The sequence below is a fragment of the Erithacus rubecula genome (genome assembly GCF_903797595.1).
Source record: "Erithacus rubecula genome assembly, chromosome: 19".
Taxonomy (NCBI): Eukaryota; Metazoa; Chordata; class Aves; order Passeriformes; family Muscicapidae; genus Erithacus; species Erithacus rubecula.
The window spans coordinates 2,301,285-2,319,119 of NC_136671.1; the positions used below are offsets into that span (position 1 = coordinate 2,301,285).

The window sequence follows — 17,835 nt, forward strand, 5'->3', positions numbered from 1 at the left end:
AGCTTTGTACAGTGTGTTCAGCTTTTATTTTTTTGAGTAGTTTTACAGGAACAAAATACCCCAAGTTTGCAGTGTGACTGAGGTACTTTTCCCAGTAATTCACATAGGCCACTTTTGTTAGGTAATTTGTGTGTCAAGAACGGGAAGTCAGAGAGGCTGTGAGAAGCCGAGAAGTGTGGAAATTTCTCTTTGAAGTGCTCCAGGAGTGAAAGTGTTAAATGCTTTCATACAGACACAAAAAAAAAGGCGGATTGTGGATCTGCAAGGAAAGTTTATAAAAGAGAGTGAAAAGCCCCTCACACCTCAGAGAGTAGGAAAGGAAGAGTACAGAGTTCGCTTTTTAGCAGCTTTTAATATTAGAATGTAATAGCTAGGGGCAGAGCCCACTGGAGCGGGACCTCCCTCCCAAAACTGCCGGGATAAATCCACTTCCCCCAGCAAGGCAGGCGCCTCCTCGAAAGCACGGAGAGCCTTCCAGGCGCTCCGGAGGCGCAGAACAGCCATGTCCACCGGGAAGATCTGCTGCCTGGTGCTGCTGACCCTGGGGCTGCTGGCAGTGGCAGTGACACTTGTGGTCATCCTGACTCAGCCCAGGTGCGCTCCCCAGCAGTACCTGCACGGTGCCGTGGCTGCTGACACCGAGAGCTGCTCCCTGGTGGGCCGGTAGGTGCACGGAGCTCCTCGGCTCCCTTGGCGGGTCTGTCGGGACTCGGGCCAGCACTCGGGACAAGTATTAACCCCGGGCTGAGCTGCGCTTCTGCCCTGTGCTCCGGGACAGGCACTGACCCCGGGCTGAGCCGCGCTTCTGTCCCGGGACAGGCACTAACCCCGGGCTGAGCCGCGCTTCTGCCCTGTGCTCCGGGACAGGCACTAACCCCGGGCTGAGCCGCGCTTCTGCCCTGTGCTCCGGGACAGGCACTAACCCCGGGCTGAGCCGCGCTTCTGCCCTGTGCTCCGGGACAGGCACTAACCCCGGGCTGAGCCGCGCTTCTGTCCCGGGACAGGCACTGACCCCGGGCTGAGCCGCGCTTCTGTCCCGGGACAGGCACTAACCCCGGGCTGAGCCGCGCTTCTGCCCTGTGCTCCGGGACAAGTATTAACTCCGGGCTGAGCCGCGCTTCTGCTCCGGGACAGGCACTAACCCCGGGCTGAGCCGCGCTTCTGCCCTGTGCTCCGGGACAGGCACTGACCCCGGGCTGAGCCGCGCTTCTGCCCTGTGCTCCGGGACAGGCACTGACCCCGGGCTGAGCCGCGCTTCTGCCCTGTGCTCCGGGACAAGTATTAACTCCGGGCTGAGCCGCGCTTCTGCTCCGGGACAGGCACTGACCCCGGGCTGAGCGGCGCTTCTGCTCCGGGACAGGCACTGACCCCGGGCTGAGCCGCGCTTCTGTCCCGGGACAGGCACTGACCCCGGGCTGAGCCGCGCTTCTGCCCCGGGACAGGCACTAACCCCGGGCTGAGCCGCGCTTCTGCCCTGTGCTCCGGGACAGGCACTGACCCCGGGCTGGGCCGCGCTTCTGCTCCGGGACAGGCACTGACCCCGGGCTGAGCCGCGCTTCTGCCCTGTGCTCCGGGACAGGCACTAACCCCGGGCTGAGCCGCGCTTCTGTCCCGGGACAGGCACTGACCCCGGGCTGAGCCGCGCTTCTGTCCCGGGACAGGCACTGACCCCGGGCTGAGCCGCGCTTCTGCCCCGGGACAGGCACTAACCCCGGGCTGAGCCGCGCTTCTGCCCCGGGACAGGCACTAACCCCGGGCTGAGCCGCGCTTCTGCTCCGTCCCCGCTCCCAGCTGCGCAGCGATTCTGCAACTCCAGCCGGCGCCTCTGCTCCGTGGCTGATGCTTACTTGCATTATAGCATCCCAAACATTTGCAGCTGTGCAAGCCCTTGGCCTTTTGGAAGGTATAAATATTTGTAGTATGTAAGTACAATGCTGGTTTTAAGTGGGGAAGGAAAAAATTTACTTTTTATGATGTGGTAGATCTATCTGATAAGCGACTTAGAATAAATCAAGAAGTTAGAGGAGTTTGCAGAGAGCTGCAGCCAGGCTTCAATAGAAACAAGGAAGGGAAGGCAGGGAAAAGAGGACTTGCATCCCTGCATTTTGGAGATGTGTTCCTGGTCTGATGCCTGTAGCAAGTGTGTCTGCTATGAAGAAAAAGCAAAGACCAGATTTAATTGAAATTCAGTCAAGACAGTAGAAGTACAAAGGACATATTTACAACAACTGGAAAGAAAAATGTAGGTTAGACAATTCTCTAGATGCCCAGGTTGTACACCTTCAGTTTATGCAAAACTTGTCTCTCAAACATTTTGACTCCCACGTTATTATTTTACTGTTCCTTCAGTTATTAAATGCCTGTATCCATAAAAGCAGGAGGATGGAAGTTTACATGAGGTGCTGGATGCTCCAGTGATGGATGCTGGAGCTGTGTGCTCTGCCTTGTGGCTGGGGTGTGAAATGAGACCTGGTGCCATAATACCACACTTTGCCATGTCTCACCCCTGATTCTGGCAGCAGTGAGATAGGGTTTTTTATGTGAAACCACATGTTAGTTCTTCAGAAAGCAGAAGTATTTGTAAAATAACTATTAATGGGAAAAAAGGAAAGTACATAATTGGATGGCCCAGAGAATCTGATGGGGAAAACCACTGTATTTGTTTTTGCAGCTATTGTAAATTTTAACTTGATGTAGTGTATAATTGGCTGGAAGACATTGAAATGAGAGCCACAGAAATCTGTGGTTAGTGGACAGCTGAGCAGCTTTATCTAGTTGGCTACTGCTGCTGGGCTCTTGCTTGTTTCCTTCCCTTCTCTCAACAGGAAGCTCCACAGGTTTCCCCAGTCCCCACCATTGCTGCAGCTGCACCTCCAGCACACTTGCTGTCCCAGTCTGATGGACCAACTTAAATTTCCTACAAAGAGTGCCAATGATCCCCACAAAACCCTGTCCTTGCTCCACCTTCCCATCACAATTTTTCCCCCTTTTGCCCATGCTGGGCCATCTGCACATCAGGTCCTTCTCTCCCCTCCAGCCCTTCCAAGCCTCTGGGACCTCTCCAGCCATGATTATTCTCTTCCTTTGCCTGAGCTCTACACTGCTCACTTCTGCCTCATGGTCAGCTTCATGATTGCTGCTTCTTTTTCTCCTTTTGCCTCCAGCCATTCTTGGAAATTTTGTGTTCATTTCATGATGTCCTTAGACTTGGAATGAGACAAACTGCTGTATTGTTCTCTCAACTCATTCTGTGCATGTTCTTGTAAAAAATTATAATAAAAGTAAATTTGTTTATAAAAATATTCCTCTGCAAGAGAACTTGGGATCAGAAGCTTTATATAATATTTGCCCTTTTCTTTGTTGTTGTCATATTTCTTTCTCCATCCCACTGGCCCACAGTTGTTGCTTCACTTTTCTCTCTAGAAAGCTTATTGCATGCTCTTGCACTGCATGTGATCTTGTTAATTTTCCCCCAGACATTTCTGTGCTGTTATATCTGTATGCCACTTTTTAAGCTCTCAGCTCTTAACACATAATGGTCACCACTAGATAAATTCTCAGAGCAAACTGTGAGGTGAGAAAATGATGTTCTTCCAGTGGTGAGGAAGTCTCACATGGCAAGGGTGCCACAACAGAGGGGCTCTGGCCAGGGGCTCAGCCTTTCAGAGCCATCTGCTCTGCCCTGTCACCTCCTGTGTGACTCTGCAGGGTGAGGGCTTCCCCAGGGCTGACTCAGGGTCCCTGGCAGAGCACCATGAGATGATGAGCAGACAGCTGCTTCCTGCCACATCGTTGCTGAATAAGATTTTAGCGTTCATAGGAATTTTGTCACAGCAGTAGCAATAAAATCCAGTTTCAGAGAGCAGTTTCTGGCTTAGGCCCTGCTGTCCCCACCTGTGAACTGGCAGTTCATGTGCTGCTTTCCTTCAGCTACAAGGTGAGAGCAGAGCAAAGCTGAGCAGCCCTAGATGCCAGTCCCTACACACTGCAGGGCTGTTTGCCCTGCTCTTCCTCAGTGACCTTGCAGACCCTCTCTCCTGCTCTGACCCCAGACTGTTCCCCACAGCCACTCCTTTCATCCTGCACATCCCTCCCAAGCTCACAGGAATCCTTGCAGGGGATGCTCAGAGAACTGGTCTGGTGCCTAAAGCTTTGGAATCTAAATCAGCACCTAATCTCTGACTTACAGATTTTATTCTTTAATTAAAAACTCTTGTTTATTTTAAAGATAAATTCAGACCACATGCTCTGTGATTTTTCAGGAATTAAATTCCTGGGGCACTACATGATATTCTGTTGGTTTAAGATTCTTCCCTTTGGGAGTTTTTGTGTGTTCCTAATACAACTGTCAATTGAACTTACTGAGAATAACTGAACTAAACTTGCTCAAGGAGGAATCTTGTATTTCAGTGAGTGGGGCAGTGGGTTGGGGAAAGCCCTCAGGGCCCGTGTGTTTTCCAGCTCTGGAGATTGTGTTCATGTGCCCTGGATTTCTGAAATCTTTATGCAACTCTTAGGGTCTCTGCAGAAAGTGAGCAGTCTCAGTGAGCCTTCAGCCTGTCACCATCCACACTGGCAGGTCCTGAGCTAAACTTCCCCTTAGCCACCAGTGCCCAGCTCTCAGTGCTGAACAAGTTTGGGCTCTTGCTGCATTTCTTCTGCTGGAAATTGGGGGCTGAAAGCAACTTTGTACAGCTGCCTGGTCAAGACTAAGACCCTGCCCTGGGAGAAAACTTATCCCTGAACGAAGTGAAACACTTTGATGAAGATGAGTGGGAGGCTAAAAAGGAGAACCAGAGCAGTTTTTACCCAAGGATGTGGATTTGGTACCACAGTCCACCTCACTAGCTTGTCCTCATGTCAAAACCCCTGAAGAGACAGGACATGGTTTTCCTGTGACAGCAAGAGGAACTCAAACTTCACCTCCATCTCCAAGCCGCTTGTTCCCTCTTGAATGAAGCTCTTTTCATCAAGCATGCAAAAAGCTCTACATTCCCTTACAAGTGTGCTCTTTGAACTCTGTCATCCACTGCTCTGCATCCCTTTGTTCCCCAAAGGATAGAAGCAAGAGCCAGCATAAGGTCAGGGAGAGATTTAAGAAAAATTCATTCCCAGTGATGGGATTCACTGCAGCAAGGCAAGCTGGCCCAGCAGCCATCTCTGATCCCATTACTCCAGCACAGCCCAGCATAAACCCTGGGAACTGGCCTTCTTTGAAATCCCCACCCCCCGGGGGGACAGGGTGGTGGGGAGGGTGAGAATGGTGAGACTTTAACAGTCAGAAAACATCCACAGCCCTGGGAAGCTCAGCTCAAGCCAGAGAATCTGATGCAAAAATCCTTTTCAGTGATGACCCAGCAGATTTCTGAAATATGTTTACATCCCAAAGGATTTGGTTTCTTTCTTGTACGTTTTAAATTTGGTCCCTTTTTTACAGAAGCAGTTGTTGCTTTTGCTCTGCATAAATCCTAAGGAGGTAGCTGCTGTGTTAATGGGTGGTTTCCCAGTCCCCAGCCTCCTTCAGCAGGAAAAAAATAATCAATACAATTTAACACATTAGCATTTCCAGTGTGATTAAAGGGGCTTCAGGGGTCCCTCTAACCTAGGGCAGAACAGCAGGCTTGCAGTCCAGCACAGCCCATCTTTGCTGGGAGCAAAGGACCATCATTCCCCCTTCCAGGGAGGGTGAGTCCCTGTTTGCTGCTGCTGGCACTTAGTTTCTAACACCCTCTTCTGCTCCTTATTATAAGGAAACTCGATTAATGACTAAACCCTAAGGCTGAAACTAAATGGCAGGAAGGATATGGGACAAAACATTGTTATCAGATCTTGTCAGCTGCAGCACTGGTATCTCGAGAGAGACCTGGTAAGGTGCCACATTTTGATTAAGGATTTTGCATTATAATTAAGCCACTCGCAGAAAAGATCCATTACTTGGAGCCAGGTTGAGCCACATAAAACCAAATGTGGTTTTGCTATATGTAATTGCCCTAAATTCCCCAAGCGTCACTTCCAGGGAAGTGGCAGGTCTCTGTCTGGAAGTCCTGGCACACAGGAGCCACATGTGACACACCAAGAGCCAGCTCAGTGTATTTTCTGTGGAGTTTCAGTCTCTGGAGAGGCTAGAGGGAATGGTGTCAAGGGTGGAGGCCAGTGAGAATGTGCTGTGAACTTGGGTGAGAATCTGGTGCTTTTCAGGCTTTGGGAAATGTGCTTGATGCTCCACATTAAAGTCTTTATGCATTGCACTGAAATGTGCACTATACCATCTCCATCTCCTTTTTAAAGCTGTTTTTCAGTGCCAGAACCATGCAGTTCTTTTCCTGTCACCAGGCTTTGCCATTTGCTGCCTCACAGTCAGTAATCCAGAGGCTCTGGGGAGCACTGTCCCAGCTCAGGGTAGCAGTCCTTCCCTCTTTTTCCAAATTTCTAACACACTGTCTGGCTCTTCTGCAGAGCTGACCCAGTTTTTAGGAAGCCCTCATGTTCTTCCTTCCTTTCTGTGGTCAGCAATTAACAGCATTTCAGCAGAACACCTCCGAGGGACGCTGGTGCGGTGAGTCCCTGCCCTGCTGCAACGCTGGATGGGCGAGCCTAAAGCTGTGTCCATGTTCAGAGCCACACCAGGGAGCTGCTAGGGGGCCAAAGCCATGCAGACCCCCATCAGAAGGCCTGGTGTTCCCTACTGTTTCTTTTCTTCCCACTTGTCCACATGTTGTTTCCTTCCAGGCAGCGTTCCGAGACGCTCAGGGGAACAAAGGAAAGCCACAATCAGCGTGCCTGCTGGCAACATCCTGTTCCTGCACCCAGCAGCTCCCAGACACATCAGTGCATGGAAAATAAACACCAGACTCTGTGTGTGCTCTGTGTTCCCATGCAAACTCTGGGAGCAGTTGCACTGCAATTAATGAACTATTCCAGTTTCCATAAGGCTTTGCCTTATCTGAGCAATAACCCAATAAAACAATTAGGAACCTTCCTAGCAAACACCAGTGCTGGCTACTGGCAGGAAATGCCACCCCATTCCCACTGCAAGGAAAAGATGTTTTTCAGATGTTCTTGAGGGAAGCATTTGTTGAGAAACAAATGTTTCTCTAACAGAACCTCCTTGCTGTCAGCAGCAAGAGGCAGCCTTAATGCCTGTGTGTTATTTCATGTAGCTGTGCCTTGATAGAAGCAGTTGAGGGGTTTGTTTCCAGTTTAGTTTTTTGATTCTTTGTTGGTTTTGTCTTTGGGAATACAAGGAGCAGAGTGGGGCATTTTTGTGCTAATAAGCTCAGCTCTCTCTGTCCCATAACTCTTTGCCCAGTGGAAGTCCAGCCTCACACAGCTCTGGCCCTGGCTGCTCTTTCCTCCTGAGGACTCTCCTTTTTCTCTAATTGCTCATTCTCACTCCAGCAGAGGAAGGTTCCCCTCTGTGCCCTCTCATCCCACACTGCTGCCACTGCATTTCTCCAGATGCTCTCCTCAAGTTGCAGGGGCTCCAAGAAGGCATTTTCATGCTCCTCCACTCTGACATTCCTGGATTCTAACAGTGTTTTTTTTTCTACCCTCCACAGGAACATCCTGAAAAGTGGAGGCACAGCTGTGGATGCTGCTATTGCTGGCTTGATCTGCACTTCAGTGATGAACCCTCAGAGTTCAGGCCTGGGTGGTGGAGTCATATTTACCATCTATAATGCCAGCACAGGTATGGGCCTGCCCAGGCTTCTCCATGGTGCCTCATCCCTCTGCAGACACACAACTGCTGCAGAGAAATCAGAATCCTTCCTATTCTCTCAAAGCAATATTTCTAATATAAAAGCTACATCACAAACCACACTTGTGCTCAAAACATCCACCCCAGGGAGCTGTGATTGCCATTTCACAGCAAGAAGGTGTGTGTGTGGAGGAAAGAGCTTTGATATAAAATGAAGTGAGTTTGCCTCTCCTTCCCCCTCCAAAGCAATCCCCAAGTACATTTCAAAGTCACACAGCTGGCTGCAGCCAGGTGTGAGTGGCTGAGTGAAGCAGGCAGGAGGGCAGTGCTGGGCTGGCAGTGCCTCAGCTGAGCCCCTGGGATGGCAGTTCAGGGGCTTGTGCTGCCCCAGCAGCTCTAGCAGTGCCTGCTGACACTGTGCTGTGTCTCACTGCTGTCACCAGTGCTGGTGGGACTCCCCAAAGCAGTGCTGAGATTTCCTGTCCCAGGAGATGCATCTCCACTTCAGAAATCTAAACCTAGCAGTGTGCAGTGTCTGCTGGGGAGTCTTTCTGTGTTTGGCTTAAACTCTAGTGTTGTTTTCTTGCTTTTATGTTTTTAATGTGGGAGTTTTTATGTCCTGGCTTCCAAAAACCCCCAGAGCTTATATATCTAATAGTAATATCAACAATGAACACTGTGACAGTATCATGGTTTTAAAACCCCTGCCAAGTAGTTTCTCAGAGCCACAAATCTGGAAATGTTTGGGTGTATCTTATGCAAGAGCTTAATTTGGCAGAACACCTATATTTTTCTTCCATTTCCTTTTGGCAGAGCCATGGAACTTTGTTTCCTGACAACAATCCTCCTCTGCTACCTGAGTTGTGCTGCTGCACCCAGCCATGCACAGCTCAGGCACTTGGTACACCAGGGAGCACTGTGGGCTCCTGCAGCACAGCTGGCTCTGTGGGCTGTGACAGGGACAGATAAATACAATGCAGAGAAGGAGGCAAAATGAGAGGCTAGGCCTGAAACACGAGTGTGTGCAAGTGGGGATTTGGGGTTGGGTTTGCTTTTGTGCTTTCAAGCTCCCTGATACATAGAGGGCTTTAAATGTGATGGACTTGCCTCATTGTCATTTGGAAAATGGCCTTCCCAGGAATATTAGGCTCACATCATGTTTCTGACATGTCCCACCTGTAGAAGAAGTGTAGGAACCTGCAGGTGTGAGGCAGCATGTCCCAGCCCATGAACCCTGGGGAGAACCTTTGCTGGCTGGAGACAAGCCCTGCCATCTGCCAGTGCTTCCAGGGCCTTTGGGTAGGCAGTGCTTGGTTTGCTCTAAATAAAAGCACAGGAGTCAAGGACAAGTTGTGCTGACATCTGACCCTGCAGCTGCACTTGGCACATCTGGCAAAAGACTCCAGAGCAGCTCAGCTCTGGGCCAGCAGCTACAGCTGACTGCAGTGCTGCAGCTGACTGAAGTGTGATCCCACCTGCCTCAGGAAAACAACATCATGCATTTCCCTTTTCTTCTTTCCAGGAGCAGTCGAGGTGATCAATGCCCGTGAGACAGTCCCACGAGTGTTTTCTGACAAGTTATTGTCTGGCTGTGGTGCTGGTTTTCCCTTTGGTAAGGACTCAGCCTGGACCACAGATGACCTCCCTCCTGGTGTGCACAGAGCTCAAAAACTGAGCACCTCACTGACTTGATCTGGACTTCTGTTTAGTTTAACACACTCTACCTGGATTGCCTCTTGCAAAAGTAACTAAAAATACTAGGTCCATAAAAATTCCTGTTTGGTAACAACACTGGCAACCTGACCAGCAAGACAATGGGGATCTAGCATGAGGAGAAATCACAATGTAACTTTTCTCTATAGGAATTCTGCAGTTCAAGACTAGATTTCCCAAAATTCTCATTCCCAGAAATTCTTACAGAGAAAAGTAAGACCAATAGCTTTCTGGAAATAAAAGAAATCAATCTCCTGTGCTTGCCCATGTCCATAGACTGGGGAAGCATGCTGGCACATCAGGGGTTGAGTTGCTGGGCTCAGGCACTCTTGCTTCAGCAGCACATCTTGGATCTTTCCACATTTCTTGCTGTATTCATTCTCCTTCCCTAGAAGGTTATCTTTTGGGGTGTGTCCTAGATTTGGAGATGTTCTTATCCTTGGAAGTACCTGAAAAGGAATCAGGAGTAACTCTGGTTGGAAGGGACAGCTGGAGGTCTGCTTGAAGCAGGGTGATGTCAGGTCTTGCTCAGGATGCTCAGGTTCTTGTCCTGTCACATTTTTGAATTTCCCCAGGGATGGAGAATTTCAGTGCTTTCCTTGTTCTGGTGTTTGAACAGGCCCCATGAGTTTCCTGTTACACTTTGAGCACACCTCAGGCTTGGCTCCAGCCCCTGTGTACCCCTGCTGTTCAGCAACAGGGAAATACACGAACAGGAAAAGGCAATGAACAAACCAAGCCTGCTTTCAGAAGCCTTGGCTGCCCCTACCAGCTGAGACTCCATGTGAGAGCTTTCAGAGAGGGGGCAGCCCCAGGCAGAGCCCTGCAGGGTGTGACAGTGCTGTGCTGCCCCCAGGTCCCCAGTGGATCGGCGTGCCCGGGGAGCTCCGTGGCTACGAGGAAGCGCACAGGCGACACGGCCGCTTGCCTTGGAAAGCCCTGTTTGAACCAACCATCCAGCTTCTTGCACAGCCACTTGCCATTTCCCCAGTCGTGGACAGAATTCTCCAGCACCCAGCCTTGTCTGCTTGGGGAAAAAGCTTGTGGTAAGAGCCATGAATGGGAGTGCAGTGTGAGGGCCACTGCTCCCTCAGCTGCAGACCCTTTCCCTGACGTGCTGACATGGAGCACAGGGAGTATTTGCTGTGGAGTGGGAGACAATCACAGAAGGGGGTTTTTAAAAGAGGCTGCAGTGTAGCACTGCCTTGGAAAGGACACAACATACACAATCCAGATCAGCTCTTGGTAGGGAAAAGAGGTCATTGGCCCTGGGCAAGAATGAGCTCAGTTTGTAAAACTGATGAATGTTCTTCTTTACCAGCCCACTGCTATGTGATGGTCAAAGGTTCCTGAAGCGTGGCGAGACCTTCCGCTGGCGAGCGCTGCAGCAAACACTGGAAACTGTAGCAGAACACGGGGCTGGAGCCTTCTATGAGGGAGAGATAGCACAGGCCCTGGTGCAGGACATCAGCAAGGCTGGTAGGTAACAGCTGCACCTAGTCCTACACACAGGCCTGGCTCCCAGCCATTGCTCACAGTGAGCCTGTGCCAGGAAAAGCCAACACATGGCATTTGCTGGTCACTTAGGGTGGTGCCTGACACTGCAGAGGGCACATTTCCCCAATCCCTGTAACTCAGGCTCAGAGCAGGGCTGAGACCACCCACTCCTCTCTGCCCACAGTGCCCATGCACTGGCCCCTCTGACTCCTTTAGGCTTTGGGACATGCTGGGCTTGGCAGCACATGAGGATGTGTGATGGCAATGCTGTGCTGGTTGGAAGGAATTTGGGCTGCAGGGAATGGCTCTTCAGAAACTTTACCAGGGCTCTGATGTAGGCAGCCCACAGCACCAGTATACAAATTTTTGTGCTAATGGCAGCTCCTGGGTCTCTGTTGAAGGGTCCAGTCTCTCACTGGAGGACCTTAGGGCGTACAAAGCAGAGGTGTCCTCAGCTCTGAACATCACCCTGAACAACCACACCAAGGTATTTGCTCCAGGACCACCCATGGGAGGTGCAGTGCTGATGTTCATCCTCAAGGTATTGGAAGGTAAATTCCTAATGGAAAAGGGTCAGCAAGAGGTTTTCAGAGAGTGTTGCTCCAGAGTGATAAAATGCAATGGCAGATGTGCAGTTTTTGAGCCAGAATGGTGCCCAAAGCAGCAGTGTGGCCATGCTGTGCAGCAGGGTGAACCTGTACAGTGGGTCAGCATCACCATAGCTACTGCAAAGGCCAAAGGATGCATGACTTTCCCAATGCTTCAAAAGAAATTGAAGTCACAATGGAAGTTAGCACTTTGTTGTCTCTGCATCCACATCCTGCTAAAGCATAGGGGAAACCTGATAAGAACTGGGATGGGAAGAGGAGGAGGGCCCTTTCAATGTTTTTTTTTCACTTCTTGAAAAACCATTGCCTCAGGTCTGTAAACAAAATAATTTCATCCTGCTTCATAGAGTATAAATTCAATAAAGAATCACTAGCAACACCTGAGAAGAAGGTAGAAACCTATCACTACATCGCAGAGGCCCTGAAGTTTGGCAACATGCTAAGACCCAACATGAGCGACCCAGCCTTCTCTGAAGCTCAGGTGAGCTCCATGGTGTGTTGGTACAGTGCTGCAGCACTGAGCAATACTCTGACATGCTCCTTCTTTGCAGCCTGGAAGGAAAGAAAATACTTAGAGCTGCTACTGAAGAGCAATGCAGCTGAGTTGGCCAAGTCAGAAGCAGGATCAGGCTGCTTACCCTGCAGCTTCAGCTGTAGGATGGCATTCGCTTGCCTGGCAAAGAATGTGCACATGCTCCTGCCAATGCTGAGGTGCCTCAGTGCTGAGCTTGGTCCATTTTCTAGGATGGAAGAGGCCTGGAGCTGAATGCTGCCATTCCAGGGCCCCAAGCTCTGACTCTTGGGGCTCAACTCCTGAATCCCCCTGTGCCCAAAGACATGCCTGTGCTTTGGCGACCAGCTCAGTGTCCTTGCTGTGCTTGCAGGTGCCTCTGGGGACACTGCTATCTGAGCAGTTTGCTGAGTTTGTGAGGCAGCAGATAGACAGTCGTGGTGACCACCCACTCAGCCACTACAGGCTGCTGGAGCCCCTCTCCAGTGACCACTACAGGAGCATGGGCACCAGCCACATCTCGGTGCTGGCTGCGGACGGCAGCGCCGTGTCTGCCACCAGCACCATCAACTACCCGTGAGTAGCCAGGCCCTGGTCACAGGGCTCACAGGGGAGCTGCAGGGGCTGCCAGCAATGCAAACCCCTGGGTTTCACTGGTTTAGGCAGCTTCTGGGCTGTGAATGCTTTTTTCATGTGACAGAAAAGATCTGTGAGCAGCAACTCCAAGGGCCATCATAATTCAGGAGGATGAAAGAACTTGCTGAGGCTCTTGCTGAATTTCTGTGGGTTGAGCAAATCCCCACAGGCACCAGTAACAGGGAACTTATCTCTGTCACCAGCAGCAGCACAAATTCCTTTTGGACACCCTTGGAGCCTGGGAGGAGATAGAAGTTACTTACAGGGTGCCGTGTGCAGTTAATGTTATCCACAACATCTTTCCTGCCTGCAGGTTTGGCTCCTTGGTGTATTCTAACCAAACTGGGATCATTTTAAATAATGAGCTTGCTGACTTCTGCATAGCAAACAGAAGCATTAAACCAGGTGAGAATCCTCATCCTCAGAATAAAGCACAGGCTGTGTACAGGTGGGCAGGGACAGCCTATAAACTTACAGGTACTCTTTCCTTTCCTAGATCTGGATGAGAGCAAGTTTATTTCAGATTAAAAGAGGATAAAGCCCTGTACTGTATCTATGTATACTCACATATCTCCTTGTATGGAAACACAGGAGTTTTGGTTTCTAACCAGAGAAATTAGAGGTTTAAAAATGCTGAAGCTGATCACTAGGTAGGGTGATCATTGATGGCTAGGGGAGGGAAGAAGTGAAGAAACTACTGCTAAGACATGCCTGCTGATATTTTAGGGTCATCTGTAATCCTGAGTATGGAGCTGCTACAGGCTTGCACTGAGCTCTGTGACACAGCAGTGTTGGGGCAGACATGGCTTTGTGCCACAAGCTGTCCCTGCTGCATCCCCCTGAGCCTGCTGGGAGAGGACACCAGGGCTGCTGTGGCAGGATTTCTGCTAAGGGTTCCTCATCTGTTTGGGTGAGCTGCAGCAAGTCCTGAACACTTGTAGGTTACCCTGTCCTGCATCAGGAGAAGTTTGTTTAGCTTGTGCCATAAAGGTTCCAGTTTCTTGGCAGACAGGATTTCACTACAAGGAAATTTTTCCTGAGCATGTTGAGGAAGGAGCAGCAGCTTGTTTTCTGTGGGAGACAAAGTCAAGATAGATGAACCTGTTTAGAGCCATATGGAAAGAATAATATCTCTGCTCCTGCTCTAGGAGAGAAGCCTCCCTCAGCAATGGTGCCTTCCATCCTCATCTCCAAGTCAGGAGACATGCTGGTGATTGGAGGAGCTGGGGGGAGCTGGATTATCAGTGCTACCACCATGGTAAGTGGAACCCACAGCAAGCTGCCAGTTCTTTCAGCCCTTCCAGATTTCTAGCCATGGCCAGTGCTGACTCAGCTCTCCTCAGATCTTGACTCCTTGGTGCTTGTTTTTAATTTGTAATTCAGAAGTCACTAAAGACTGCAGGCTCTAGGCCAGGGAAAGCATTCTGGGAAATATTATGTGCTCGTCCTACACTTTTACTTGCCCCAGGAATCTGATATTGGTCACCACAAAAGCAGGACACCAAGCTAGTAGGACTGTGGGTCTGGCTCAGTGCAGCCTGGGCTGGACAGCCCAGGTTTTATGTCCAGTTGAGCAGTATGGGATTTGTTTTATTGCAGGGGATTATAAACAAGCTGTGGTTTGGCTATGACTTGGAACACGCCATTTCAGCTCCTGTCATGCACACCCAGGGTGATAGTGTCCTATTTGAGGAGTCTTTCAGCAAGGTGAGTGGTCTTGCTGGGAAGCAGATTGCTTCTGTAACTCTCCTGGATAATCTTTATTTTGCCTCTGGCTCACATCCTTCTTGTTTAAACCTCACTTTCTCAACTTTCTCACACAACATCCTACAGTTTCACACCTGGCAATGTTAAGATCTCAGGCCCCTGCCCCATTCACTTCATTTCCTCTTCTCTCCCCACACAGGAGGTTAAGACTGGCCTGCTGGGAAGAGGACATAAGGAAAAGAAAGATAAATTTGCAATGAATGTTGTACAGGGAATTTCCAAGGAAGGAAAATGCATCTCTGCTTACTCTGATAAAAGGAAGCTGGGGAAATCGGCTGGATATTAGTGTGAAATGCCACCACAACTCACAAAGCCACAGGAGATTCAGAACATGCTTTGCTTGGACAGGCCCATCATTTCCTGTTCCCATCAGGATGTCTCCTGGAGTATGGGCACTGACTGTGGTTACACCTAATTCCAGTACACTGCAGGTCACCCTGCAATACAAGGAGAGGTCAGCCAACCTTGTTTAGAGCTACACCTTTCATTACTTATGTGATACACAGAGAATATATTGAGCACATCAGTTACTCAGAGTGAGAGAATACAAAATGTGAAAGGAAAATTGGTCCAAACCCCACTGAGAACACTGTGAAATGTGGAGCTGTATCCTCCATTCCTGATGGAGTCTGGGTTTCTTTCAGGCTGCTCCACAATAAGCTTATTACTGGGGCTCAGCAATATGAAATACATAACTATTTTAGCTATGAGCAAGAAGTGTCTGTAGGGTGAGGATTTTAAAATATGAAGCATTCAAGCTTAAAGTGTGGATTTAGAAAGGGAAGAGAACAGAATTCCACACTCTTCCTCTGTTTTCCCATCCAAAGAAGGCCAGCTTTTCCCTAAGGTGGCAGATGAAATCACACCATGGCACAGGTGCTGCCCTGCCTGCTGCTCTCTGCCTCAGGGGTGCAAAGGACCCCACAAAGGCTCAGGGTAACTGCACCAACACTTCCTCCAGCCCTGCACACTGTGACTCTGAGAATAGCCTCCCATAGGATATGTGATTTCCATGCTCCCGGGACCAACAGGCTCCAGCTCAGCTCCCTGGAGCTGCCTCTCCTCTCCCTGTGGTGAGATGGGTCCAGCTGTGCCAGCTCTCCCTCCTCCACATCGGTACATCAGGCTCTGGGAAGGCAGGCAGGAAGGCAGCAGAAATGTTGTGTTTGGAAACTTTAGAACTTTCTTCAAATTGCAAAGTATATGTGATCAGGACATGTCATTGAGCTCAGCCTAGCCATGGAAAACACCAGAACTGCTGAGAAGTGATGCAGCACTACTGGGCATTAGCTACATGCTCCAAATCTCTGTTTACCACAGCTGGGCTCTAGTGCTCTCTTCAGACCATAAGGAGGGCATTGTAGGACTCTAACAACCATCACAGAAAGAGAAAGCTTTAGGAGAAGAGACCTGAACACAAAAGGTCCTAAATTTGCACCTGGATGCAAAAGGTCTTCTGCAGTTAATCCATAACTTTGCCCTGTTCAAAATGGCCAAGAGAATGAAACATTTAAGAAAGTAAAGCCTACAACCCACAAAACCCCCAAAGCTCTTCAAATATGCAGGGTCAAATTCCCAGAATCCTCCAAAATTCCATTTTCTGGAAGCTTTTGAGGCTGATTGCCCTGTGGGCACAGTGTGTGTCTGAAAGAGAAAGAAACCAGAGCCAGGCACTAGCAGAGCCCTCCCCCTCACACACAGAGCCCATGGGACTCCTTGCTCTCCAACAAATAGAATCCCTCTGTGAACATCATAACAAGCACACACTGTTAAAAAACACAAATTAAAACAAGGCCAGCTAGATTTGAAGCCAATTTTTTTACCCATAATGCCTATCCAATAAAGCCATTAATTTACTGCAATCTCAGCCTTCACTTGCATTTTAGTGATGGTCTGAGTGAAGCTGAGCAGAGCCAGATGTGTTTTCCTTCAGAAGTTGTACACCAAGGATTGCAAGGACTGCTGTACCAGTGAATGATTGCTGAGTTACCAGATTGCAACCACTTAATTGTGCAGCTGGAAATCAAGTTCCTCATGGATGGAGCCAGCTCCATGCACTGCCCCACTCCCTCCTTGTCCAAGTGGAACTCATGTTAATTCCCCCAATTCAGGAAGAACTCCTGGTTTCTCCATCAGAGCTGCTCACTCACACCATGGAATTGGCCTGGCACCCTGTGAGGCAGCATCACAGTGCTGGTGAATGGGAAAGGAAACAGCCCTAAAAGCTGATGAGGGGCAGTTTTTATGTTCACTTGGAAGGGCTTACATTGACTGTGACTACCAAAGAAACCAAATCTACCTAATTTGCTGAAGTTTTCTACCTTCACTCCCTTGCCCCAGCTAGCAGTTGCTGGGTGCATCAGTTCTAGTGCCAGAAATAGCACCTGGCAGAGCTGTGCAAGGGGAAGCACTGACAGGAGCCAGACACCATCTGCAGCACAGACCAGACTGGAGGCTGGCTCTGCAAGATCCATAGCTATTTCCAGCTAACCCACTGAGCTGAGAGTTTACAGTCAGCAACTGAGAGTGACACTGGCTGGAGACAGGGAGAGCACTCCTGGTTTCTCTATTGGGCTTCAGGACCACCTTCACTACAGAAAACCCAAGTCACCAAGTAACTAAGTCTTCCATGACCTTTGCTTCTGACACACCTTAGGGTGAAGCACCCTGCAGTACTCCAGCCTATCACTTTTCTAGTGCACTAGAATCACAGCTACTTCCCACCCCAAGGACACAGGAATATTATCTTTAGTCCAGTACTCATTGCAGTTTAACTGCTTTACTATTAACTTTGCAAGTATCAGTTTAAAAACCCATCACAGATTTCATTTGCAAGACAGAAGGGAATGGGAGTGCAGATGTCTCAGTGCCACAGAGACTCCCAGTCCTGCAGTTCTTCCTAGCAGGACACCTGATGAAGCTGAGGTTGTACCTGCTTTGGCACTTCAGCTCTTGCCCTGCCACCTCCTCACTGCTGCTGAAATCTGCTGTGTCAAGAGTCTCTCATTTTGGTCTCTCCACATTCCTGCTCCTCCCAACAAGAGAGCATTATTTTTGTACTGAAATGAACTTACATGGACTTCTAAAGCACCAGTGTACAGAGGCTGCTCTATTTTCTAATGAAGTCTTTAAGTTATGCTGTTAATAAAGTGTTTTGAAACCTGTTTGGGAATTTCTGCTCTAAACCTGTTGCCTATCCCATCACACAAGCACAGAGGACTCCATGCAGGTGTTTCCAGCAGTAGCAGTTGTTCATTCTGGAGCCTCATATGCTGCTGGAGAAGCTGAGGAATGGTGCAGCTCGTGCCACTTTTCTCTCACAGCTGAGTTTTGTTCCCTTGCAGAGGCTGGATGGTTGCCAGAAGAAAATTGTGCTAATGTCAGACTGAAGAATAAGGGCAAGA

The 17,835-nt window shown here is 49.5% G+C and overlaps 1 protein-coding gene across 1 annotated transcript; it reads left to right on the forward strand.

Moving 5' to 3' along the window:
- The first annotated feature begins 297 nt into the window (after positions 1 to 297).
- Positions 298 to 17,595, forward strand: GGT5 (gamma-glutamyltransferase 5). The gene is made up of 12 exons (XM_079322828.1): positions 298 to 663; positions 7,560 to 7,690; positions 9,222 to 9,311; positions 10,269 to 10,458; positions 10,734 to 10,891; positions 11,311 to 11,460; positions 11,865 to 11,998; positions 12,402 to 12,604; positions 12,978 to 13,069; positions 13,813 to 13,922; positions 14,264 to 14,371; positions 14,571 to 17,595. Exons 1-12 carry the CDS (start codon positions 503 to 505, stop codon positions 14,715 to 14,717), a joined length of 1,674 nt encoding a protein of 557 aa, XP_079178954.1. The 5' UTR covers positions 298 to 502; the 3' UTR covers positions 14,718 to 17,595.
- Positions 17,596 to 17,835: the final 240 nt, after the last annotated feature.

Excerpts from the sequence above, each read along its gene's own strand:
- GGT5 (XM_079322828.1), top strand. The coding sequence starts at position 503 with ATGTCCACCGGGAAGATCTGCTGCCTGGTGCTGCTGACCCTGGGGCTG. Across the intron at positions 664-7,559 it reads AGCTGCTCCCTGGTGGGCCG|GAACATCCTGAAAAGTGGAG; the intron begins GTAGGTGCACGG and ends TACCCTCCACAG. Across the intron at positions 13,070-13,812 it reads AAACAGAAGCATTAAACCAG|GAGAGAAGCCTCCCTCAGCA; the intron begins GTGAGAATCCTC and ends CTCCTGCTCTAG.